The sequence below is a fragment of the Lagopus leucura genome, unplaced genomic scaffold (assembly GCF_019238085.1).
Source record: "Lagopus leucura isolate 7727_CA_CO unplaced genomic scaffold, USGS_WTPT01 Super-Scaffold_100073, whole genome shotgun sequence".
Lineage (NCBI taxonomy): Eukaryota > Metazoa > Chordata > Aves > Galliformes > Phasianidae > Lagopus > Lagopus leucura.
In genome coordinates this window covers 510,730-529,528 of record NW_024962314.1, presented here as the reverse complement: position 1 = coordinate 529,528, position 18,799 = coordinate 510,730, and the positions used below count along the sequence as shown (strand labels likewise).

Below are 18,799 nucleotides of genomic sequence, written 5' to 3'. Positions count from 1 at the left end.
CATCCGGGCTGAGGGCGAGCTGGGGATGATCCCAGAAAAGGGCCCCAGAAACCCGCTGGGCACCACCACCGTTGAAGCGTGATCCTCTGTGCTGCGCTGTGTCAGATTTGTTCCTGATGTGGGGTTTGCTCCAGGAGATTCCCTGCACACGGGGCTCCCCAAGGCCAGGATTCTGCACCGGGTGTGTTGTGCAGATGGGCTCAGGGGCTGCCAGGGGATGATCCGGGGCTGGTGGCTGTCCTTGCCGTGGTCCTCCAGCCCTGTCCCTGCTCTGCAGCAGGCTGTCACCCAGGGAACGGGACCAAAGGAGTGGGACTGGGGCACTGCCCCAGCTCAAGCCCGGAGGAGCTGGATGGTGAGGAGGGGCTCTCAGGCTTGTGCCCCCTTTCTTGTTGCCTGGGGGCATGAGGTCCAGGGTTGGGGTTTTCTTGCAGCCCAGGAGCTCGCAGCACGGCTCTGCCCCATGGCTTTGCTGTTTGCCACGTGCCGCTTTGCCACGTGTGAAGGATCCTGGCCTCTGCAGGCAGAGGTGTCCGAGGGCTTGTCCAGACATGGGGAAAAACAGGAATTTCGCAAGCAGGCTGAGTCACACCCCCACCCCGGCGCTGCGCTGCGACTCACTGACCTCCTCATGCAGGGCCCTGAGCGCCACTCTGAGTGCCCCCATCCCCCAGCAGCCCGAGGTCCCCGCACAGGGATGCGCTTCCTTTGGGGTTTGCAGTGCTTCGGGGGAGCAGAGAGATGGCCTGATGCTCCTCACCGTGTGCCCTGCAGCGGTGGCTGGCTGTCGGGGTGCAGTGGGGTGTGATGCTGATCCTCCCCCCTTTGGGTGAGCGCAGGCAATTCAGATCAGCTCGCTGCCTCAGTTTTAGCCCCTGCGAGGTGAGATCTCTGAGCTTCCATGGAGGATGCTGCCAGGGAAGCACCCAGTCCTCCCACCCCCCCCCTCCAGTAGTGATTTGTGAAGCTAATTGGTTTTTCTGCCCCATTAAGTGAATGAGAAGGGAAGAGCCCATTTCCCTGCATTTCCCAACAGTCCTGCTGGGAGCTGATGGGGAATAGTGGTGGCCATTTGCACGTCCCCAAGGCTCCCTTCGTGCCAGCGACCTCCGGACATGGGGTGTGGAGACACAGCCCTATAGAAACGGGTCTGTGCAAATCCTGCAGCTCCATCGTTGCCATGACTATGGCAGAACAAGAGAAAAGGGCCAGGGCAGACCGAGAGGGCTCAGTATCCCCAGGGGGAGTCATCTGGGGTCAGCGGGGGCAGATGAGAGGCAAAACCCACCGGGTGAAGACAAGCGGGGTGCACCGCCCCACGTCCCCTCCTTGCTCCCGGCGCTGAGCTGCTGCTGGAGGCTTCCGGGGAACCGCACCGCACCGCACCGCAGCGCAGCGCAGCGCCTCGAGCGAGCGGAGATGAGCGGCGGGAGGGAGCCAAGAGGCGTTGCCGTGCGAGGACAGCGAGGAAGGAATTACTTATTTCCATGCCTGCAGGGACCGGTGCTGTTTTGCTAAAGCTGCACTTAACCCTCTCTGCCCGCTGCGGGCGAAGAGGTCCCAGCGTGCGCCGTGCCTGGGGGCAGCCACAGAAACAGATGCAGAGGGTCCGTGCTGCCGTGCACACGGGGCGCGGGGGGGTCCTGACGCAGCCCCCCTGTGCACGCGGCACGAGGGTTGAGCCCAAGAGGCTCTGGGGCTGCAAACCGGGAGTGCTGGGAGGTGGTGGTGGAGTAAAGGGGTGCTGAGGGTTGTGCTGGGGGCGCTGAGCCGGGGGGTGCCAGGAGCTGTGGGGAGGGGGCGGCTTGAGGCGCTGTGAGGCTGGGGATGCTGCTTACATGGGCTGGACCTGGAGCTGCCTGCAGGGATGTGGGGTTCACTGGGGGGCACCGCAGGGCCGTGGGCCGCGATTGGGGGAGGCCGTGTCGGCCGGTGGGTGGGACCCCAACCCCATTTCGATGGGCCGAGGGGAGCCGAGCGGTGCCGAGCGGGTCCCTTTGTCGCCTAGCCGGGCCGGGCCGCCGCCGCCGCTGCCGCTTTAACGCGGTGGGGCGGTCCCGTCGCCGCCGCCCCTCCCGCCGCGCCCGCGGGGCCGCAGCCACGGGCAGCAGCATGCTGCGGGCCGGGAGGCCGCGCCGCGCCCCGCGCCTGGTCGCCAGGTAGGGCTCGGCACCGCATCGCATCGGGACCGGCACCGGCGGACGCGGCGCGGCTCGGGGCGGGGCGGGCGCATTGCGGGCGGGCGGCTCCCGGCCCGGCGGTGCGGCGGCTCCGGGGCGCGGGGCTTTGTCTGCAGGGCCCGGAGCCCCGGGGCCGAGCCGCGGGAGGGCTTTGTGTCGGTTGCACCGGGGGAGCGCGGCGCGGCCCCGCCCGCGATCCCCGCGGCTCCCGGTGCCGGGTTGCGGGCTGGGTGCGGGCTGGGCTCGGCGCGGTGCCGGCGCGCGGATCGCCGCTAAGATGGAGGAGCTGCGGGCGTGCGGCACAAAGCCGGGCTGAGCTCTGACCCCGCTGCCCGCACAGCCCCGCGGAGCAGCCCCGGGACCGAGGCACGTCGCGGTGCCCCGTGCCGCCCATCGCCCGGGGGCTGCCGCCCCCCCGGGGCGCGGCGTCCCCCCGGAGGTCCCCTGGGCGCCCGCCCGGCTCCCTCACCGGGTTTGCAGCGCTCGCTGCGGTGCGGTGCCGTGGCTGCTGCTCGCGGGGGGGTTGCAGGGTGACCTTGGCTGCAGGACCGCTGGTTTTGCCCATCGCGGGTTGGCTGCGTGCGTTCAGCCGGGAGCCGTCACTGCCCGGGGTGATGCTTTCCTTGCAGGGTGATTGCCCCGGTGCAGTGCTCGGTTTTGGGGACCCCTTTGCGTGCCGGCTGGAGGCACTGAGTGCTCTGAGGACGTTTCCTGTACCCTGCAGCTGTGCTGGGGCTTGGTGGAGCTGGGAAGTGCTTGGAGAGCTGGATGCCCTGGAACGTGGGGGTTTGGGGTGTAGGGTTCCCCCAGCCCTGTTCCTGTTTAACGGGAGTTCTGTGTGTGCCAACACCCTGAGCCTCCATATGAGGTCGGGAGACCTTTTGGCGTCAGCCCCGCTGGGCCGGGGGGAGCTGCAGAGACCCACCTTGGGCTCAGTCACATCCAGGAGTGCAGCTCCCCAGGGCTCTGCCCCAGCTCCGTGCCGTGCTGCAGTGCTGCCTGCTGCTGGGTTGGTACCGACAGATGCTGATGTGGGGTGGTGGAGGAGTTTTGCTTTGTGTTTTGGGGATTTCTGTCCCGGTGAGAAATCCCCAGAGCTGGGCCGGTGGTGGGAGCCGGGCAGCCCCGTGGCACTTCCTGGGCACGTGGTTGTAATTAAATCCCTTCCTGGGCAGCGGTGCTCCTCTGCAGGGATGCAGGGGGCTGTGTCCGTTCCGGTCCCTGTGTTTGGGAAGGCCAGCAGGGGCAGGACTTGGATCTCGCGCTGCCCTGCCGGGGTCTGCAGCGGCTGTGGGATCTCACAAGACGTGCTGGGGCCTCTGCCCCGGGGCCGGACTCTGCTCGCCCATCCATGAATCTGCGGTGCATGACAACAGCTGTGCTCCTGGGGACCGTGTGGGGTGGGACGGCTCATCCCGACCCCCTGCCGTGGGGGCGGGCATCCGCTGTGCAGCCCTGTGCAGGAAGCTCTGTGTGCTTCCCGGTCGTGTTCTGGCTCCCCTGGGATTTCCAGCTCAGTGACCCTTCATTTCTGGCAGAGCTCGCTCCCCACCCACGGGTAGGGGTTTGCAGCCCCCAGCCCAGCACCTGGCGCTGTGCTGCAGGACACTGAGCTAACTTGGCTTGCTGTGTGGCTCCATCCCTGTGTTTGGGTGTCCCTGGACCCCAGGTGGCAGAGATGCTTGGTGGGTGCCATCCCTGCTTGCCCTGTCCCCAGGGCTGCTGTGTCACTTGTGTGATGCTTCTCAGTTCCCCAGCTGCTGCTGCTTGTTGGGCTCCTGCTTTTCTGTGATGCCGGTGCTGCGGTGCAGACTCTTCTGCTGGGGACCCCGCGGCTCTGCTCCCTTCTCCTCCACCACTGCTTGTCCCTCCCAGCCCAATTCAGGGCTGCGGGGGCCTCGCTGACCTAGTGAGCCGTTGACCTGAAAGGGGCTGTGCTCACCCTGCTGGAAGACGCCCGTGCTGAGTGACAGCCCTGGAGATGGGCTTGTGCACGCTCTGCTGCGCCCTCGGCACGGAGCAGCTGTTGGGGCACACGGAGGTGCTGCGTCCCTGCGGGCGCTGGGCAGCCAAAGAAGGGTGGAGGCTGCAGGGTGCTTGGATGATGTGCTCCGTGTTGGGTCCCTGCCCTTTCTGGGAATCCTCCCGACCCTCTGGGTGGGACCGCTTGCAGGGGGCTCGGTGCCAGCCCCGGTGCAGGTGGTGGCCCCCCGTGCTGCCGTGTCCATAAAACATCTCTCTGGGGCCTCAGTGGGGAAATCGCGGGGTTTGAAGGCTCTGCCAGGCTGGGCTGCAGCCATCTGTGGCTGCCAAGCGTCGGCTCCCTGCCAGGCTGATGGGACTGAGGTTGGAGCCCCGGGGTGGAGCGAAGCCGGTGGGTGGTGGGGAACGGCCGGGCCGGGGGGTGACGCTGGCTGTGCCATTGCAGCTGGGATGAGAGCAGCTCCATCAGCAGCGGCCTCAGCGATGCCTCTGACAACCTCAGCTCGGAGGAGTTCAATGCCAGCTCCTCGCTCAACTCCCTGCCCTCCACCCCCATGGCCTCGCGCAGGAACTCGGCCATAGCGGTAGGTGCTGCCATCCCCTCCGGGCAGCGTGGCACCGTGTGGGGAAACTGAGGCACGGCAGAGCCATGGCGCGGTGACCCGGTGGGGCTGTGAGCACCCTTGGGTGCCCGGTGCCCCCCATCCCCTGGTGCGCCCATGGCTCCGTTCTGCCCGCAGCTGCGCACCGACTCTGAGAAGCGCTCGCTGGCGGAGAGCGGGCTGAGCTGGTACGGCGAGGCGGACGAGAAGGCGCCCAAGAAGCTGGACTACGACAGCAGCAGCCTCAAGATGGAGCACGGCTCCTCCAAGTGGCGGCGGGAGCCTGCAGAGAGCTGCGAGGAGGGTTCCAAGGGTGGAGAGCTGAAGAAGCCGGTCAGCCTGGGCACCCCCGGCTCCCTCAAGAAGGGCAAAACCCCACCGGTGGCAGTGACCTCTCCCATCACCCACACGGCCCAGAGCACCCTCAAAGTGGCAGGTGAGGCCGGGATGGGGCACGGCACGGCTCCTCGAGGGGGAGGTGGTGGGGTTAGATGGGAAGAGGGGAGGTTATGATTAGATATGGGGGGAAATCCTTTACTCAGAGCACGGTGAGGCCCTGGCACTGCTGTCCAGAGCTGTGGGTGCCCCATCCCTGGAGGTGCCTGGGGCCAGGGACGGGTCCTGGGCAGCCTGAGCTGAAGGGGGGCACCCAGCCCACGGCAGGGATCGGGGCTGGGTGATGTTTAAGGTCCCTTCCAACCCAACTGTTCCTTCCTCTCTGTCATCTCTGCTTTCCCATCTCCATTGCTTCCCTCAGCTCTGAATTGTTTTGCACCTAACTGTCCCTCAGACCTCCCCGCTCACTCATCCTTCCTTCCCCACCAGGCAAACCCGAGACCAAAGCCACCGATAAGAGCAAGCTGTCGGTGAAGAGCACGGGGCTGCAGCGCTCCTCCTCTGACGCTGGCCGCGATCGCGTCGGCGATGCCAAGAAGCCGCCCTCGGGTCTCACACGCCCCTCAGCCTCCAGCTCCTTTGGCTACAAGAAGCCGGCCCCAGCCACTGGCACTGCCACTGTCATGCAAGCCGGGGGCTCAGCAACGCTGGGCAAGATCCAGAAGAGCTCCGGTATCCCCGTCAAGCCGGTCAGCGGGCGGAAAACAAGCCTGGATGTCTCCAACGCGGCTGAGCCCGGCTTCCTGGCCCCGGGGGCTCGCACCAACATCCAGTACCGCAGTCTGCCCCGGCCGGCCAAGTCCAGCTCCATGAGTGTGACCGGCGGCCGCGGCGCTAACCGGCCGGTCAGCAGTAGCATCGATCCCAGCCTGCTCAGCACCAAGCAGGCCAGCATCACGGTGTCGCGGCTCAAGGAGCCGTCCAAGATCGGTGCTGGCCGTGGCACACCGGCCCCCGTGAACCAGACGGACCGGGAGAAGGAGAAGGCCAAGGCCAAGGCCGTAGCGCTGGACTCCGAGTGCGTGACGCTGAAGAGCGTTGGCTCTCCTGAGAGCACCCCCAAAGCCCAGGCCAACCTCCCGCCGGCGGCCAAGGTGGCTGAGCTGCCCCCCACCCCCCTCAGGTATGACCCTCCACTTAGAATCTAGAATCACAGAATGATTAAAGCTGGAAAAGACCTCTGAGGTCATCAAGTCAAACCATCAACCCATCATCACCGTGCCCACCCATAGAATCGTTAAGGTTGGAGAAGACCTCTAGGCCCACCAAACCCAACCCGTCCCCACCAACCCATGCCTCTCAGTGCCATATCTGTGCTTTACTTGAGCGGGGTCCTTTGGGATGTTGCACTCAGTGTCTGCTCTCACTTTGTCTCATCCATTTTTTACCCCAGAGCGGCTGCCAAAACCTACGTGAAGCCTCCCTCGTTGGCCAACTTGGACAAGGTCAACTCCAACAGCCTGGACTTGCCCTCCTCCAGCGAGCTGCATCCCCCACACACTGCCAAGCTCCAGGACCTGCACCCAGCTGGGGGGCATCTGACGCCCTGCTTCAGCCCCAGTCCTGCTCCCATCCTCAACATCAACTCGGCCAGCTTCTCCCAGGGCCTGGAGCTCATGGGCGGCTTCAGCGTCCCCAAGGAGGGTAGGATGTACCCTAAGCTCTCCGGCCTGCATCGCAGCATGGAGTCCCTGCAGATGCCCATGAGCCTGCCCAGTGCCTTTTCGGGGGGCAGCACCGCCACCCCCAGCCCTGCTGCTGTCCCCCCTGCCAGCACAGAGGAAGAGGAGGAGGCGGGTGAGCTGGGCTGGAGCGGCAGCCCCCGGCTTGCACACCTGGACAGGTATGGGCAGAGGGTGGGCAGCAAGACTCAACCCCATAACCCTGTCCATCATCATCCTCCTCTGGCGTTTGCTTGCTTCAGAGGTTCATTCTGGGGGGAAACGTGCATCCCCCTCCTGTCACCCAGCCCCTAGCTGCCTCATCACATTCCCCTGTCTGTGCAGTGACTGATCTTCCCTTCCCTTCCAGCACCAACCGTGACAGGAACACGCTGCCCAAGAAGGGGCTGAGGTAAAAGGGTCCACGTGGCTTTTGGGTGGCGCAGGGAGGGTGGATGGGTGGGCAGAGCACCCAGCAGTGTGGGGCTGGCTGTGCTGCAGGGCAGGCGGGCAGGAGGTGGGGAGGTGTCCGCACCATCTCACTCCATGCTCCGCTCCAGGTACCAGCTGCACTCCCAGGAGGAGGCCAAGGAGCGCCGCCACTCGCACACCATTGGAGGGCTGCCCGAAGCGGACGATCAGCCGGAGCTGCCCTCACCCCCCGCCCTCCCCATGGCTCTGGTTGGGAAGGGTCCGCTCACCAGCATCGGTCAGTGCCCACCTCCTCCTTGTGCCAGCCTGGGTCCCTCTGTGCCCCGATGCCCCGGTTCGTTGCTGGGACATCCCCCTGCTCCAGAGCCTAGGGTCAATGTTCTGTTGTTTTTTTGGCACACCCAGCTCTCATCCCATTCCTTTTGCCACACTGAGGTTCTGGGTTGTGGCTGGGGGCCGACGGCTTTGCTTCAGGGCATCCGACTCATCCTCGGTGCCCTGCATGCTCGGGTGCAAAGTGGAGCCCTGCTGTGTTCTCACTGGGACCTATGTGTCCCAGGAGGGTCTGGGGGACTCAGGCAAAGGGATTGGGGCTGGCAGCAGGTGATGGGGTGCATCACACTGCACCCGGAGGTGATGGCCTCCTGCACAGTGGCACCAGCTGTGCCCAGCTTGGTGGATTTCTCAGCTCCATGTTCACCAGGAGGCATTGCCTTGGGTACAGCTTACCAGTCTTCCCTGCGTAAACCTGCTTTTTAGCTTTCCTCCCGTCCTCCTGCTTTGGGACTGCAATCCCTGCTTCCTTTCCCCATCCCGGCTCCCCAGGTCCACTTCCAGCCCCGCTTCCCCATCCCAATCCCCTGCCCGGCTCTGACCCCTCCTCTCCCCTCCCTTCTCCTTGCAGTGAGCCCCACTGCCACCACCACCCCGCGGATCACCCGCTCCAACAGCATCCCCACCCACGACTCCACCTTTGAGCTGTACAGCACCTCCCAGATGGGCAGCACCCTCTCCCTGGCAGACAAACCCAAGGGCATGATCCGCTCGGGCTCCTTCCGGGACCCTGTGGATGACGGTGAGAGTATGCTTGGGATGGAGGGGCTGTGGGGCTCCCCAGGCCCTCGCCACTTTTTCTGGGCTCTGCTGGAGGGGCTGCTGCATCCAGGCATCAGCATCAGCGCAGTGCATCCCGACCCGTGCAGGTGCTGCTGGGCAGGTTGGAGCCCTGCTGGGTGGCTGGAGGTGCCCGGTGGCCTTGGGTTGGCACCGGGGACGGGGAACCCGAGCATCCAGCATGGGTGGCAGAGCCTCAGGCTCAGTCAGAGCAGGTGGAGGGTGCTCCCTGCCGTGTGCCCAGGCAGGAGGATGCTGGCCGAGTGCCGAGGAGTGGGCAGCATCCTGCAGCTCTATCCCCACTCCAGGCTCTTTGCAGAGCCCCTGTGGCATTATCCTGTGCCTTTAACCCCAGGCAGCACTCAGTCTCTTGACACACTGGGTTTTGCTGTGTTGCAGTTCATGGATCGGTGCTGTCCCTGGCCTCCAGCGCGTCCTCCACCTACTCCTCCGTAAGAGCTGCCGCCGGGCTGCGCCTCCTCATTGCATGGCTATGGGCTGGGGGGTCCGAGGGGGGGAAAATGATGCTGAGCTATGCGGGGGGGCTCCGTGCATGTCCTCTGTCCCGTGCTGAGCCTGTCTGCGCCTCGCTGCCCTCCTGACTGCCTGCCTCTGTCTGTCTTTCTCTGCCTTCACGCTGCCAGGCTGAGGAGAAGATGCAGTCTGAGGTGAGCCTGTGCCCAGCGCTGCTACTTGGTCCCCACCCACAGCCGCTGTGAGCGCACGGCCCCTCTCACCCCTCTGCTCTCTCCTTGCAGCAAATCCGCAAGCTGCGTCGCGAGTTGGAGTCCTCGCAGGAGAAGGTGGCCACGCTGACATCCCAGCTGTCTGCTAACGTGAGTTCCTGCAGGATGTGTGGGGCTGATGCTCACCTCCACTCTGGTTCCCTTAGGAGCTGACCTGCCGTGGGCTCTGCTCTGGGCTCCTCTTCTTTGCCCCAGGAGGAGTCCCCTCTGCTGCTCCCTGCCACCTGCACTGAGCAGCCCTGGGGCTGCAGGTGCTCACCCTTCTCTCCATCTCTCCCAGGCCAACCTGGTGGCAGCTTTTGAGCAGAGCCTGGTGAGCATGACGTCCCGCCTGCGGCACCTGGCTGAGACCGCTGAGGAGAAGGTGGGTGGGTGCTCAGGGTGCCGGAGCTGGGGGTGCTCTGGGAGTTCTCCTGCGCCACTGGGATGCGCTCCATGACTCCTGGCTCTGCAACTGCAGGACACAGAGCTGCTGGACCTGCGGGAGACCATTGATTTCCTGAAGAAGAAGAACTCGGAGGCACAAGCCGTGATCCAGGGTGCCCTGAATGGCACTGATGTTGCTCCCAAAGGTAAGGCATGGTGGTCTGCTGGCCACCAGGGGGCTGTGACCTCGAGAACCTCAGCTGTGCGGTTAGGAGCTGGCATCTGGGTTGAGGCAGCTGTTTGGGGTTCCTTGGGCTCTTCTCCACCTGGGGTTCCCAATGCCTGTGTGTCACAGCCAGAACTGTCATCGCAGGTCTTGGTGCTGGTGTGTGAGGAATGGGATGGTTGTCCTCCCCCAGACCTCCCCTCACTGGGCCAGTTGCCACCAGTGTGTTCCTAGCTACTCATCTTGGCTTTATTCTCACAAATGCTCAAGTGTTTCTTACCTCCAGGTCCCACTGTGGGTGTGGGGTGCTGGCAGGGAGGCAGCCTGGAACCTGAGGGGAACAGTGTCTGCTCTGTGCATGTCCCTGGTTGTCAGCACCTCATGACCTTTCCTGCCTGGTTTGGGTGGGCCAGGGGGAGAAGGGGTGGACTGCAGGTGGGTTGGGAATATGTGACGGCTCTGGTACTGGATAGATGCAGTTTAATCGCTCCCTTCTTGGTCTCTCCCCTTGTCTGCTTTCCCTTGGTGGCCCCAGAGCTGCGCATCAAGCGGCAGAACTCCTCCGACAGCATCTCCAGCCTCAACAGCATCACCAGCCACTCCAGCATCGGCAGCAGCAAAGATGCCGACGCCAAGAAGAAGAAGAAGAAGAGCTGGGTGGGTTGGGCAGGGGGCAGGCGTGGGGAGGGGGTGCGGGGTCTGGGTGGGCTCAGCCCTATGAGCCAGCTGCACTCACTCTGTTGTGACCTCGTGGTGTTGGTCCCCTCTGTCCCCTGGGGACAGCACTGGCAAGGAGCACAGAGCACCACGGGCTTGTCCTGTGCTGCCTGGGGCCAGGGCTTCCCCAGCTCCTCCAGGAGTTTTCCAGCTCTTATCCTGCACAGCTGTTCCTCGTGGTCTCTCCCACTTGTCAGCCCTGCCCCCGCAAGGGAATTGGCCTGGGGCTCTGCAGGCACTCAGCCAGGTGGCCCCAAGCTGGATGCATGATTAAGTCTCGCTTTGTTCTGTTTCTCTTCCCCCTATGCTGACCTCATCCCTTTTTTTCCAGGTGTATGAGGTAAGTCCTATGCTGTGCCCTCCACCCCATGCTCTGCCTGCTCTGGGTGCTCACTCCATTTCACGGGAAGGCACTCATGACACAGAGCATCGCATCCCACTGGCACGAACCCCAGGGCTTTGTGCTGAGCATGCCTTGGTTGCTTCCTGCGGGCTGAACCCCCTGGGCAGCTTGGCAGAGATCCCTGGGGCAGGATGGGGACCTGTCCCAGAGATGGGGACCTGTCCCATGGATGGTGTCTGTCCTCTTCTTGCTTGGGGCAGGCATCACAGCCATCCAAGGGCAGCCCCACAAAGGAGACACTGCAGCCCTGATTTGTGTGGTGCTGCCCTCATTGGGCTGTGCACCAGGTGTCATGGTGCCCAGCTCCTCAGCTGGCCCCAGGGGTGACCCCCAGCCTGCCAGTGGGGCTGAGTTGCTCTGTTCCCCTCAGGGCCCGTGTAGGTCCCACTATATTATTGTCATCAGCAGAGCCAGGCACTCAGCTTGGTTTTCGCACGAACCATCCCATCCTCTCCATTGTGACAGTTTTGCTCCTGGGGAATGCCAGCTTAGCTTTTCTGGAGCCAGTGGGAGGTGGGCTGCATCCTGCCCGCTCTCCACCCCCTTCTCCATCCACCCCCCACTGGAACATCCCCCCCCAGGGGGATGCACTGTGAGCTCAGTGTCCCAGAGGTGGGCTGTGTAAGCCATGGTTTGGCCCCTGCACAGCATCCCTCTGTTCTCTCCAGCCTTTCCCACTCATCTGTCTGCCACTGTGTGTGTGCTGTGTGCATGCTGCATGCCCACCCTCGTGCCCCACACCTCCAGAAGGATGCATAGGGGCTCAGGGTGTCCCAGGACCCAGCTCTGCGGTGGCTGGGTGCTGCAATGTCCTGCTTGCTGGGTTGGCTGCTGGGTAACTGCCAGCATGGAGTCTGCTCTTTGGGATGGAGCAGGATGCTGGTGTGGTGCCCCAGTGTGGGTGCTGGTGGGGGAGCGTGGCTGGGAGGTGGGTCCTGTGGTTGGTGCTGGTTGGGGCGGAGGCTGTGCCAGCAGAGCGGGGTGGTTGTAGTGGGCAGTCCTGCCTCAGTGGTGGTCCCGCTGTCTGGTCCCAGTTCAGACTGCCTGTGGGCACGGGCACAAGGCTGGGCCAGGACTGCGTTTGCAGGGCTGTCTCTAACAGGAGTGTTTCTGTCTCCTGTAGCTGCGTAGCTCCTTCAACAAAGCCTTCAGCATCAAGAAGGGGCCCAAGTCGGCCTCGTCCTACTCGGATATTGAGGAGATCGCCACGCCGGACTCCTCAGCCCCGTCCTCTCCCAAGCTCCAGCACGGCTCCACCGAGACCACCTCACCTTCCATCAAATCCTCCACCTCCTCCTCCGTGGGCATCGACACGGCTGAGTGCGTGGTGCAGGGGAGGAGGGCTGGCCGTGGGGTGGTTGTGCGCCCGCCCCAGCCCTGAGCACACCTCGGTCTCTCCCTGGCCCAGGCTCTTCCAGGCGCACGGTGAGGGCGAGCCGGAGAAGAAGGAGGTGTCAGAGCTGCGCTCGGAGCTGTGGGAGAAGGAGATGAAGCTGACGGACATCCGCCTGGAGGCCCTCAACTCGGCTCACCAGCTGGAGCAGTTGCGGGAGACCATGCATAACATGCAGGTGGGGGTGGCTGCGCTCCCCGGAGCCTTGTCGTGGCTCCTGGGGCACTGCCAGCACACAGCTGCTCACCCGGGCCGTCCTGCTCTTCTTCCCCCAGCTGGAGGTGGATCTCCTGAAGGCAGAGAACGATCGGCTCAAAGTGGCTCCGGGGCCCTCGGCGGTGCCAGGATCCATTCCTGGTCACATTACCAGCACGTCGGCCTCCTCGTCGCCACGGCGCTCGCTGGGGCTCTCCCTGGGCCATGCCTTCAGCCCCAGCCCGGGGGACGCCGGTAGGGATGGCAGAGCTGCCTGTGCTGATGGCTGTGCAGGTCTGGCTCAGGCTGGATGTACTCAGACCCCCCGCCTCTGCTTTGTCCCCAGACATGTCTCCCATGGACGCCATCAGTGCTGGCACCCAGAAGGATGAGCTGACGCTGAGGATTGTGGTGCGCATGCCGCCCCAGCACATCATCAAGGGGGTAAGCGTGGGCTGTGCAGGAGTCCCAACCTGTCCCTGTGGGGCAAAATGCTGTGCTCCAACCCCACACACCTCTGCCTTGGCTCCTAGGACCTCAAGCAACAAGAGTTTTTCCTGGGCTGGACCAAGGTGAGCGGGAAGGTGGATTGGAAGATGCTGGATGAGGCTGTCTGCCAGGTCTTCAAGGTAGGAGCGTCGTGACTCCTCTTCTGAGAGCCTTCCTCGTGCGCTGCTCTCCGTGCCTGGGTCCTGACTGGGGACTCGGGGAGCTGCTGAGCCCTACTTGCTCTTTAACAGACCCATCTTTGTCTTCACAGGATTACATCACCAAGATGGATCCTGCCTCCACGCTGGGGCTCAGCACTGAGTCTGTTTATGGCTACAGCATCAGCCACATCAAGCGGGTCCTGGACACGGAGCCACCGGAGCTGCCGCTGTGCCGCCGGGGCATGAGCAGCATCGTGGTGACGCTCAAAGGTCGGTGAGCAGAGAGGCTCCATGGCTGTGCCGTCTTCCCTCTGCCCCTGGTGCCACAGAGTGTGAGCGGGACGCTCATCCCTCCCTGCAGGCTTGAAGGAGAAGTGCGTGGACAGCTTGGTGTTCGAGACGCTCATCCCCAAGCCCATGATGCAGCATTACATCAGCCTCCTGCTGAAGCACCGGCGGCTCATCCTCTCGGGACCCAGCGGCACCGGCAAGACGTACCTGACCAACCGGCTGGCCGAGTACCTGGTGGAGCGCTCGGGCCGGGACGTCACCGAGGGCATCGTCAGCACCTTCAACATGCACCAGCAGTCCTGCAAGGTGAGGGACTGTCCCTGTCGGTGCTGCTGTCCCACTTGATGCTGGGACCGTTTGTGATGCTCCGTTGTTTGCAGGACCTGCAGCTGTACCTCTCCAACCTGGCCAACCAGATCGACAGGGAGACGGGCACGGCGGACGTGCCCCTGGTGATCCTCCTGGATGACCTCAGCGAGGCGGGCTCCATCAGTGAGCTCGTCAACGGCGCGCTCACCTGCAAGTACCACAAATGGTGAGAACTCTGCTGTGTCCCCATCCTGCACAGCCTCCTGGAGACGGGGCGGCACGGCCACGTATGTGCCTGGCTCTGCTGCGGCTGGGAGTGATGCAGGCTGCTTTTTTCTCATCGATCCCATCTCTCGCTCAGCCCCTACATCATCGGGACCACCAACCAGCCTGTGAAGATGACCCCGAACCATGGTCTCCATCTCAGCTTCAGGTAGAATCATAGACTGTCCCAAGATGGAGGAGACCCATAAGGATCCAACTCCTTAGGATTATACATCCCTGGGGAGCGTTCTGGTGGGCTTGGGGAGGCCAGAGGCTGTCACTCCTTGCTGCTGGGCAGTCCCAGGAACACATACTGTGGTGGGGGAGCCTGATGAGGACCAAGCCCCATGCCTTTGCCTGCCATCCCAGAAGGGTCTGATTGCCTCACCCCTGGGCTTGGGCCATGTGGGGGTCCTAAGCCTCTCCTAAGGGTCCTGAGCTTCTCCTAAGGGTCCGAGGACCATGAAGGGGGCTGGGAGGCACTGTGTTACGTGGACAGCCCCATCCCTGAGCACCCCGATCTCCTCCAGGATGCTGACCTTCTCCAACAACGTGGAGCCAGCCAATGGCTTCCTGGTGCGCTACCTGCGGAGGAAGCTGCTGGAGTCAGACACGGACGTCAACGCCAACAAGGAGGAGCTGCTGCGTGTGCTGGACTGGGTGCCCAAGCTCTGGTACCACTTGCACACCTTCCTGGAGAAACACAGCACCTCCGACTTCCTCATTGGTATGGCCAGGCACGCCTTTCTCTTCTACATCTTCTTCTTTGGGTGCAGCTTTGCTGGCGTGGGGCGGGTGGCTGGAGCCAGAGAGCCCAGCTCCCATCTGTACTCTGCCTCTTCCTGCAGGTCCCTGCTTCTTCCTGTCCTGCCCCATCGGAATCGAGGATTTCCGGACCTGGTTCATTGACCTGTGGAATAACTCCATCATCCCTTACCTGCAGGAGGGGGCGAAAGATGGGCTCAAGGTACCCAGCGCATCCTGGCACGTGGGGACACAAAGCAGGGCCCAGCTCAGAGCTGGTGGCGCCTGGGCTGTGCTGGCATCCTTGGGGTGGGGTGAAGGTCTGGTGTGCAGGTGCCACCTCTCTTGCCCCCTGCCTGCAGGTCCACGGGCAGAAGGCAGCCTGGGAGGACCCCGTGGAGTGGGTGCGGGACACCCTGCCCTGGCCATCAGCACAGCAAGACCAGTCCAAGCTGTACCACCTGCCCCCACCCACCATCGGACCCCATAGCACTGTCTCCCCCCCCGAGGAGCGCACCGTCAAAGACACAACGCCCAGCTCCCTGGATGCGGACCCCCTGGTATGGCTGCGGTGTGCTGGGGAGGGGGTGGGTGGTGCTGGTGGAGGGAGAGCAGCACGGAGCTGAGCATTGCTTTCCCAGTTAGTTTTTGGTGTAAAAACCTTGATTGAGAGATGCAGAAAAGTTGGGTTTTCCTGGGTGGGTGCAGGATGCTGGCACCAATAGAAATCATAGAGTTTGGAAAAGACCTTTGGTAACATCAAGTCCAACCAGCACCCCGTCCCCACTGCATCCATCCCTAGAATCACAGTGATCCTTCCAACCTTAATGATTCTGAGAGCACCAAGTCCATCCCTCAGCCCATCTCTCCGTGCCCTCCAGCCACATCCCTCAGTGCACCAGGGCTCGTTCCCCTGCGCATGCTGAGCCATAGGCATCAAGGCCAGCTCACGAGGTGGGGGGGGGGAAGGGTTTGCAGCATGTCCAGGCTTTGCTTTACTGTCTGAAGTCCCCCCCTTCCTGGGTGGGCTCTTCGGGAGGGCAAGGATTCCGGGCTGAGTGCCACGCGCTGCTCCCCACAGATGGCCATGCTGCTGAAGCTCCAGGAAGCCGCCAACTACATCGAGTCTCCGGACCGTGAAACCATGGTGGATCCCGACCTGCAATCGACTCTGTGAGGCACGCACATGCCGGCCCAGGTGCAGGGGGCGGCCACCGGGCTGCCCTCCTCCTCCTCTTCCTCCTCCGGTAGCCTGGAGCGCAGGGCTGGGGCTGGCGAGCGAGCGGTGAGGAGCGGAGCCCTGTGCAGCTCTGCGCAGCGTGGGGAAGCTCAGCTCTGCCGTGGGAGAGTGCGAGGCTCCGCTTCTCCACCCCTCTTTTGGGGTAGGAGAATCCTGGTTTCTCTTCTTGGTTTTTCTGTCTCTATTGCAAACTCTCGGGTTTTGGGGCCGCTGTGGCCAAGCCCCCGCTCCAGGGAGCTGCAGGATGGGCCCTGCGTGGGGCAGGGACCCCGTGGGAGCCCCCTGGGCTGGAGCTGGGGGGTGGGAGGACGTGTGGCCGTGTCTGTGTGTCCGGCACCGTGCTCCCACTGCTCTCTTTGTACATTCCTCATTTAACCTGCTTGGCAGCCGCTGCACCCAGGACAACCCAATAAACCCCGCTTCGGTTATTTTATTTTATTACTCCCCCTTCCCTTTTTCGTTTGACCGAGTCCAGACTTTGCTTTGCTCCCTTTTTTGTTCTGGTTCTTTGCTCTCCCAAGCCTGAGCCCATGCTCTGGTGCCCATCGCTTCCCCCCCTGAGCAGCTCTGCTTCCTTTTGGTTTCTTTTACAGCTGTTGGTCCCACCACTCCACACACTTCCGTCACACAACTGGTGCTCACTGGACAACCTCCAGTCCCCAAATCCACCTCTCCAGTTGCCTCATATCTTGGCTGGGATGGGTCTGGGCAGGTGGTGGTAGTGGGGTGCACCCGGAGAGCCCCTTTGCCTGGAGGCCCCCTCCCAAAAGCACAAGGCAAAGTGTGGCCTTGGGCCCGGGGGGTGCTGTGGGGCTGCCAAGGGGCAGCACAATGCTGTGGGGCAAGGAGTGGCAATCTGCTCCCGTCTCCTCTCTGCTGCCGGGTTGGGTGGCACAGGGACAGAGCCGTGCCTGACATTGTCCCCGTGCCTCTGGCTCACCACTGCCCCATGGGGTTTCGTGACCCCCCCCCCCAGGCCCACCCTGTGCCCTGCAGCCGCACAGTGCCCTCTCAGCATGGGCTCTCCATACCCACACTGGTGCTCTGGGGACATCCAGCTGGGGCCACATGTCCCCTTGGCCCTATGGTGCAATGTCACAGGCGCTGCTCCCTGCACTGCCTTAATCCCTGTGGGTAGGGGGCACGCAGGGCTGGAGGGGGGGGCCACTGGCACGGCCCGCATTTGCTGCCTCCAAAGCCAGCTGGGCTGGGATGGGACCGTGGTGCCGGTGCTTCACTGAGCACTGCCCAGCTGGGGCCACTGCCTTCGGTCCCTTTAGTACCCTTCTCTTCCCCTCCTCCCGGCCCCGCAGAGGGCACAGCACCTTTAGGGGAGCGGTTCCCCACGGCGGCTCTGCCCCCCACTGCCTTCAGGGACCCCCCCCACCTCCCTGGGGCTCTGTGTGCCCCCCGCTGCCCTCGGTGCTCTCCTGCCCGCGCAGCCCTCCCGCGCGGCCCCATGGTGCTCACTTCTCCGTCTGTCCCACAGCCTCCCTGCTGCCAGCCCCTCTGCACAGGGCTGTCCCTCCCCACGCTGGCTTGGACGTTAGGGCTTTCTGTTTGCCTTCTGTTGTGTTGTCAGCTGAGGACTCGCTGTAAATAGATCCGTAGTCGAACGCCCTGCGTGAGTTGGCGGGGTCCGACCCTGCGCGTCTTTCTCCTTTTTTTGTACTCTGTGATAACTGTGCTGTGCTGACTTCTTTTCTGATTGTACCAGGTGTTGGCTCAGCAGCAGCTCGAGGTTGGGGACCCGCACTCCCCTCTCACCCCCCTCGGGACCTTAATGCCCTGAGGACGGGGCGCAAAGCACCTTTGGGGGCCCTGAGGAGCCCCGCAGTGCACGGCGTTGGTGCAGCCTCACACTGGGATTTCATCCCTGGCACCACCACGGAGCCACCAAAACACCCCACAAACCCTCACGGGACACGCACTGCAGCGTCCCCTTGTGTGGCCTGTGGGGTCGCCCCATAACTTGTGGGTGCAGACACCCAAGCCCTGTGGGATGAACAGCAGCCACAGCCGAGCCCTGGGCACAGTGGGTGCTGGGTGGGGCTTCCTAGTGGGGTCCCTCACCCAAAGGGGAGCAGCATTGGTGGCTCCTGTTGGTGTCCCCCAGTGTGGTGGCACCCATCGGGGAGGTTGGGGACCCTCGGGGTGCCCACACCCATGGATCCCACCATTGCTCTGCCTGCTGGCCACCCCCAGGTGTTTGTTGTCCCCGTGGGGACGCTGTGCTAAGGCTGCCTGCTGGCCCCAAGGTGCCGTCACCCCAAAGGCGCCCGCAGCCCCTTGGAGCACCAGGAGCCCCCCCACCACCCTCGAGCTGCTGCTGCCCAGGGGCCTGAACCTTACAATTTTAGCTTTTTTCTATTAAAAGAAGAAACAAACCTTTTTTTAATTAAATAAAAGACGAAAAATGGACAAATTCCTGTTTTAGATGATCTGTGTAACTGACTGGGTTTTGTGTTTCTTAACTGCATGGTGTTCCTGCCGAGGGGTTTTATAGCACTTTTTAAATTTCTCTTTAAGATTTTGGTCCAGATTTCTACTGCTCTCTCGCCTGTCTGTCTTTGCTTTTTCCCTCGCCTCCAAGTTTGTAAACTCGCTCCGTTTTATACCTGATGTGGAAACCCAACCCCACGTTGTACATAGCTGCGGGAACAATCAGAGGAACAAACACCATCTGGACTCTGCCACCATTCGTTGTTTTTACTTAAAGAAACTACACGAGGAAGCCAGGAAAAGGCTTGAGGCTCATTCCGAAGGACAGTAACCAACCCAGCCCTGCACCAAGTCAGCTCCTGCTGCCCACGCCGCCCGCACCACCCGGCATGTCTCTCTCGGTCGTCTGTCTCACACCATTGGGTTCAATAAAGTTATCTCCTGTA

The 18,799-nt window shown here is 63.1% G+C and overlaps 1 protein-coding gene across 5 annotated transcripts in view; it reads left to right on the top strand.

The window, feature by feature from the left end:
- Positions 1 to 18,799, top strand: part of NAV1 (neuron navigator 1) — a 46,440-nt gene extending 27,641 nt beyond the window's left edge. For 4 of the 5 annotated variants that reach the window (XM_042887089.1, XM_042887091.1, XM_042887087.1 and 1 more), the window contains 26 exons: positions 4,609 to 4,747; positions 4,904 to 5,201; positions 5,591 to 6,284; positions 6,555 to 7,004; positions 7,193 to 7,234; positions 7,383 to 7,531; positions 8,159 to 8,329; positions 8,767 to 8,819; positions 9,012 to 9,035; positions 9,126 to 9,203; positions 9,394 to 9,477; positions 9,574 to 9,685; positions 10,241 to 10,362; positions 11,949 to 12,145; positions 12,234 to 12,396; positions 12,494 to 12,668; positions 12,760 to 12,857; positions 12,947 to 13,042; positions 13,174 to 13,333; positions 13,425 to 13,660; positions 13,735 to 13,889; positions 14,025 to 14,096; positions 14,458 to 14,654; positions 14,776 to 14,894; positions 15,034 to 15,231; positions 15,753 to 18,799. In XM_042887089.1, the coding sequence (XP_042743023.1) occupies positions 4,609 to 4,747; positions 4,904 to 5,201; positions 5,591 to 6,284; positions 6,555 to 7,004; positions 7,193 to 7,234; positions 7,383 to 7,531; positions 8,159 to 8,329; positions 8,767 to 8,819; positions 9,012 to 9,035; positions 9,126 to 9,203; positions 9,394 to 9,477; positions 9,574 to 9,685; positions 10,241 to 10,362; positions 11,949 to 12,145; positions 12,234 to 12,396; positions 12,494 to 12,668; positions 12,760 to 12,857; positions 12,947 to 13,042; positions 13,174 to 13,333; positions 13,425 to 13,660; positions 13,735 to 13,889; positions 14,025 to 14,096; positions 14,458 to 14,654; positions 14,776 to 14,894; positions 15,034 to 15,231; positions 15,753 to 15,848 (4,378 nt within the window). In that variant the 3' untranslated portion in view covers positions 15,849 to 18,799. The remainder of the gene's footprint in view (positions 1 to 4,608; positions 4,748 to 4,903; positions 5,202 to 5,590; positions 6,285 to 6,554; positions 7,005 to 7,192; positions 7,235 to 7,382; positions 7,532 to 8,158; positions 8,330 to 8,766; positions 8,820 to 9,011; positions 9,036 to 9,125; positions 9,204 to 9,393; positions 9,478 to 9,573; positions 9,686 to 10,240; positions 10,363 to 11,948; positions 12,146 to 12,233; positions 12,397 to 12,493; positions 12,669 to 12,759; positions 12,858 to 12,946; positions 13,043 to 13,173; positions 13,334 to 13,424; positions 13,661 to 13,734; positions 13,890 to 14,024; positions 14,097 to 14,457; positions 14,655 to 14,775; positions 14,895 to 15,033; positions 15,232 to 15,752) is intronic. The other variant, XM_042887088.1, reaches the window with a different exon arrangement.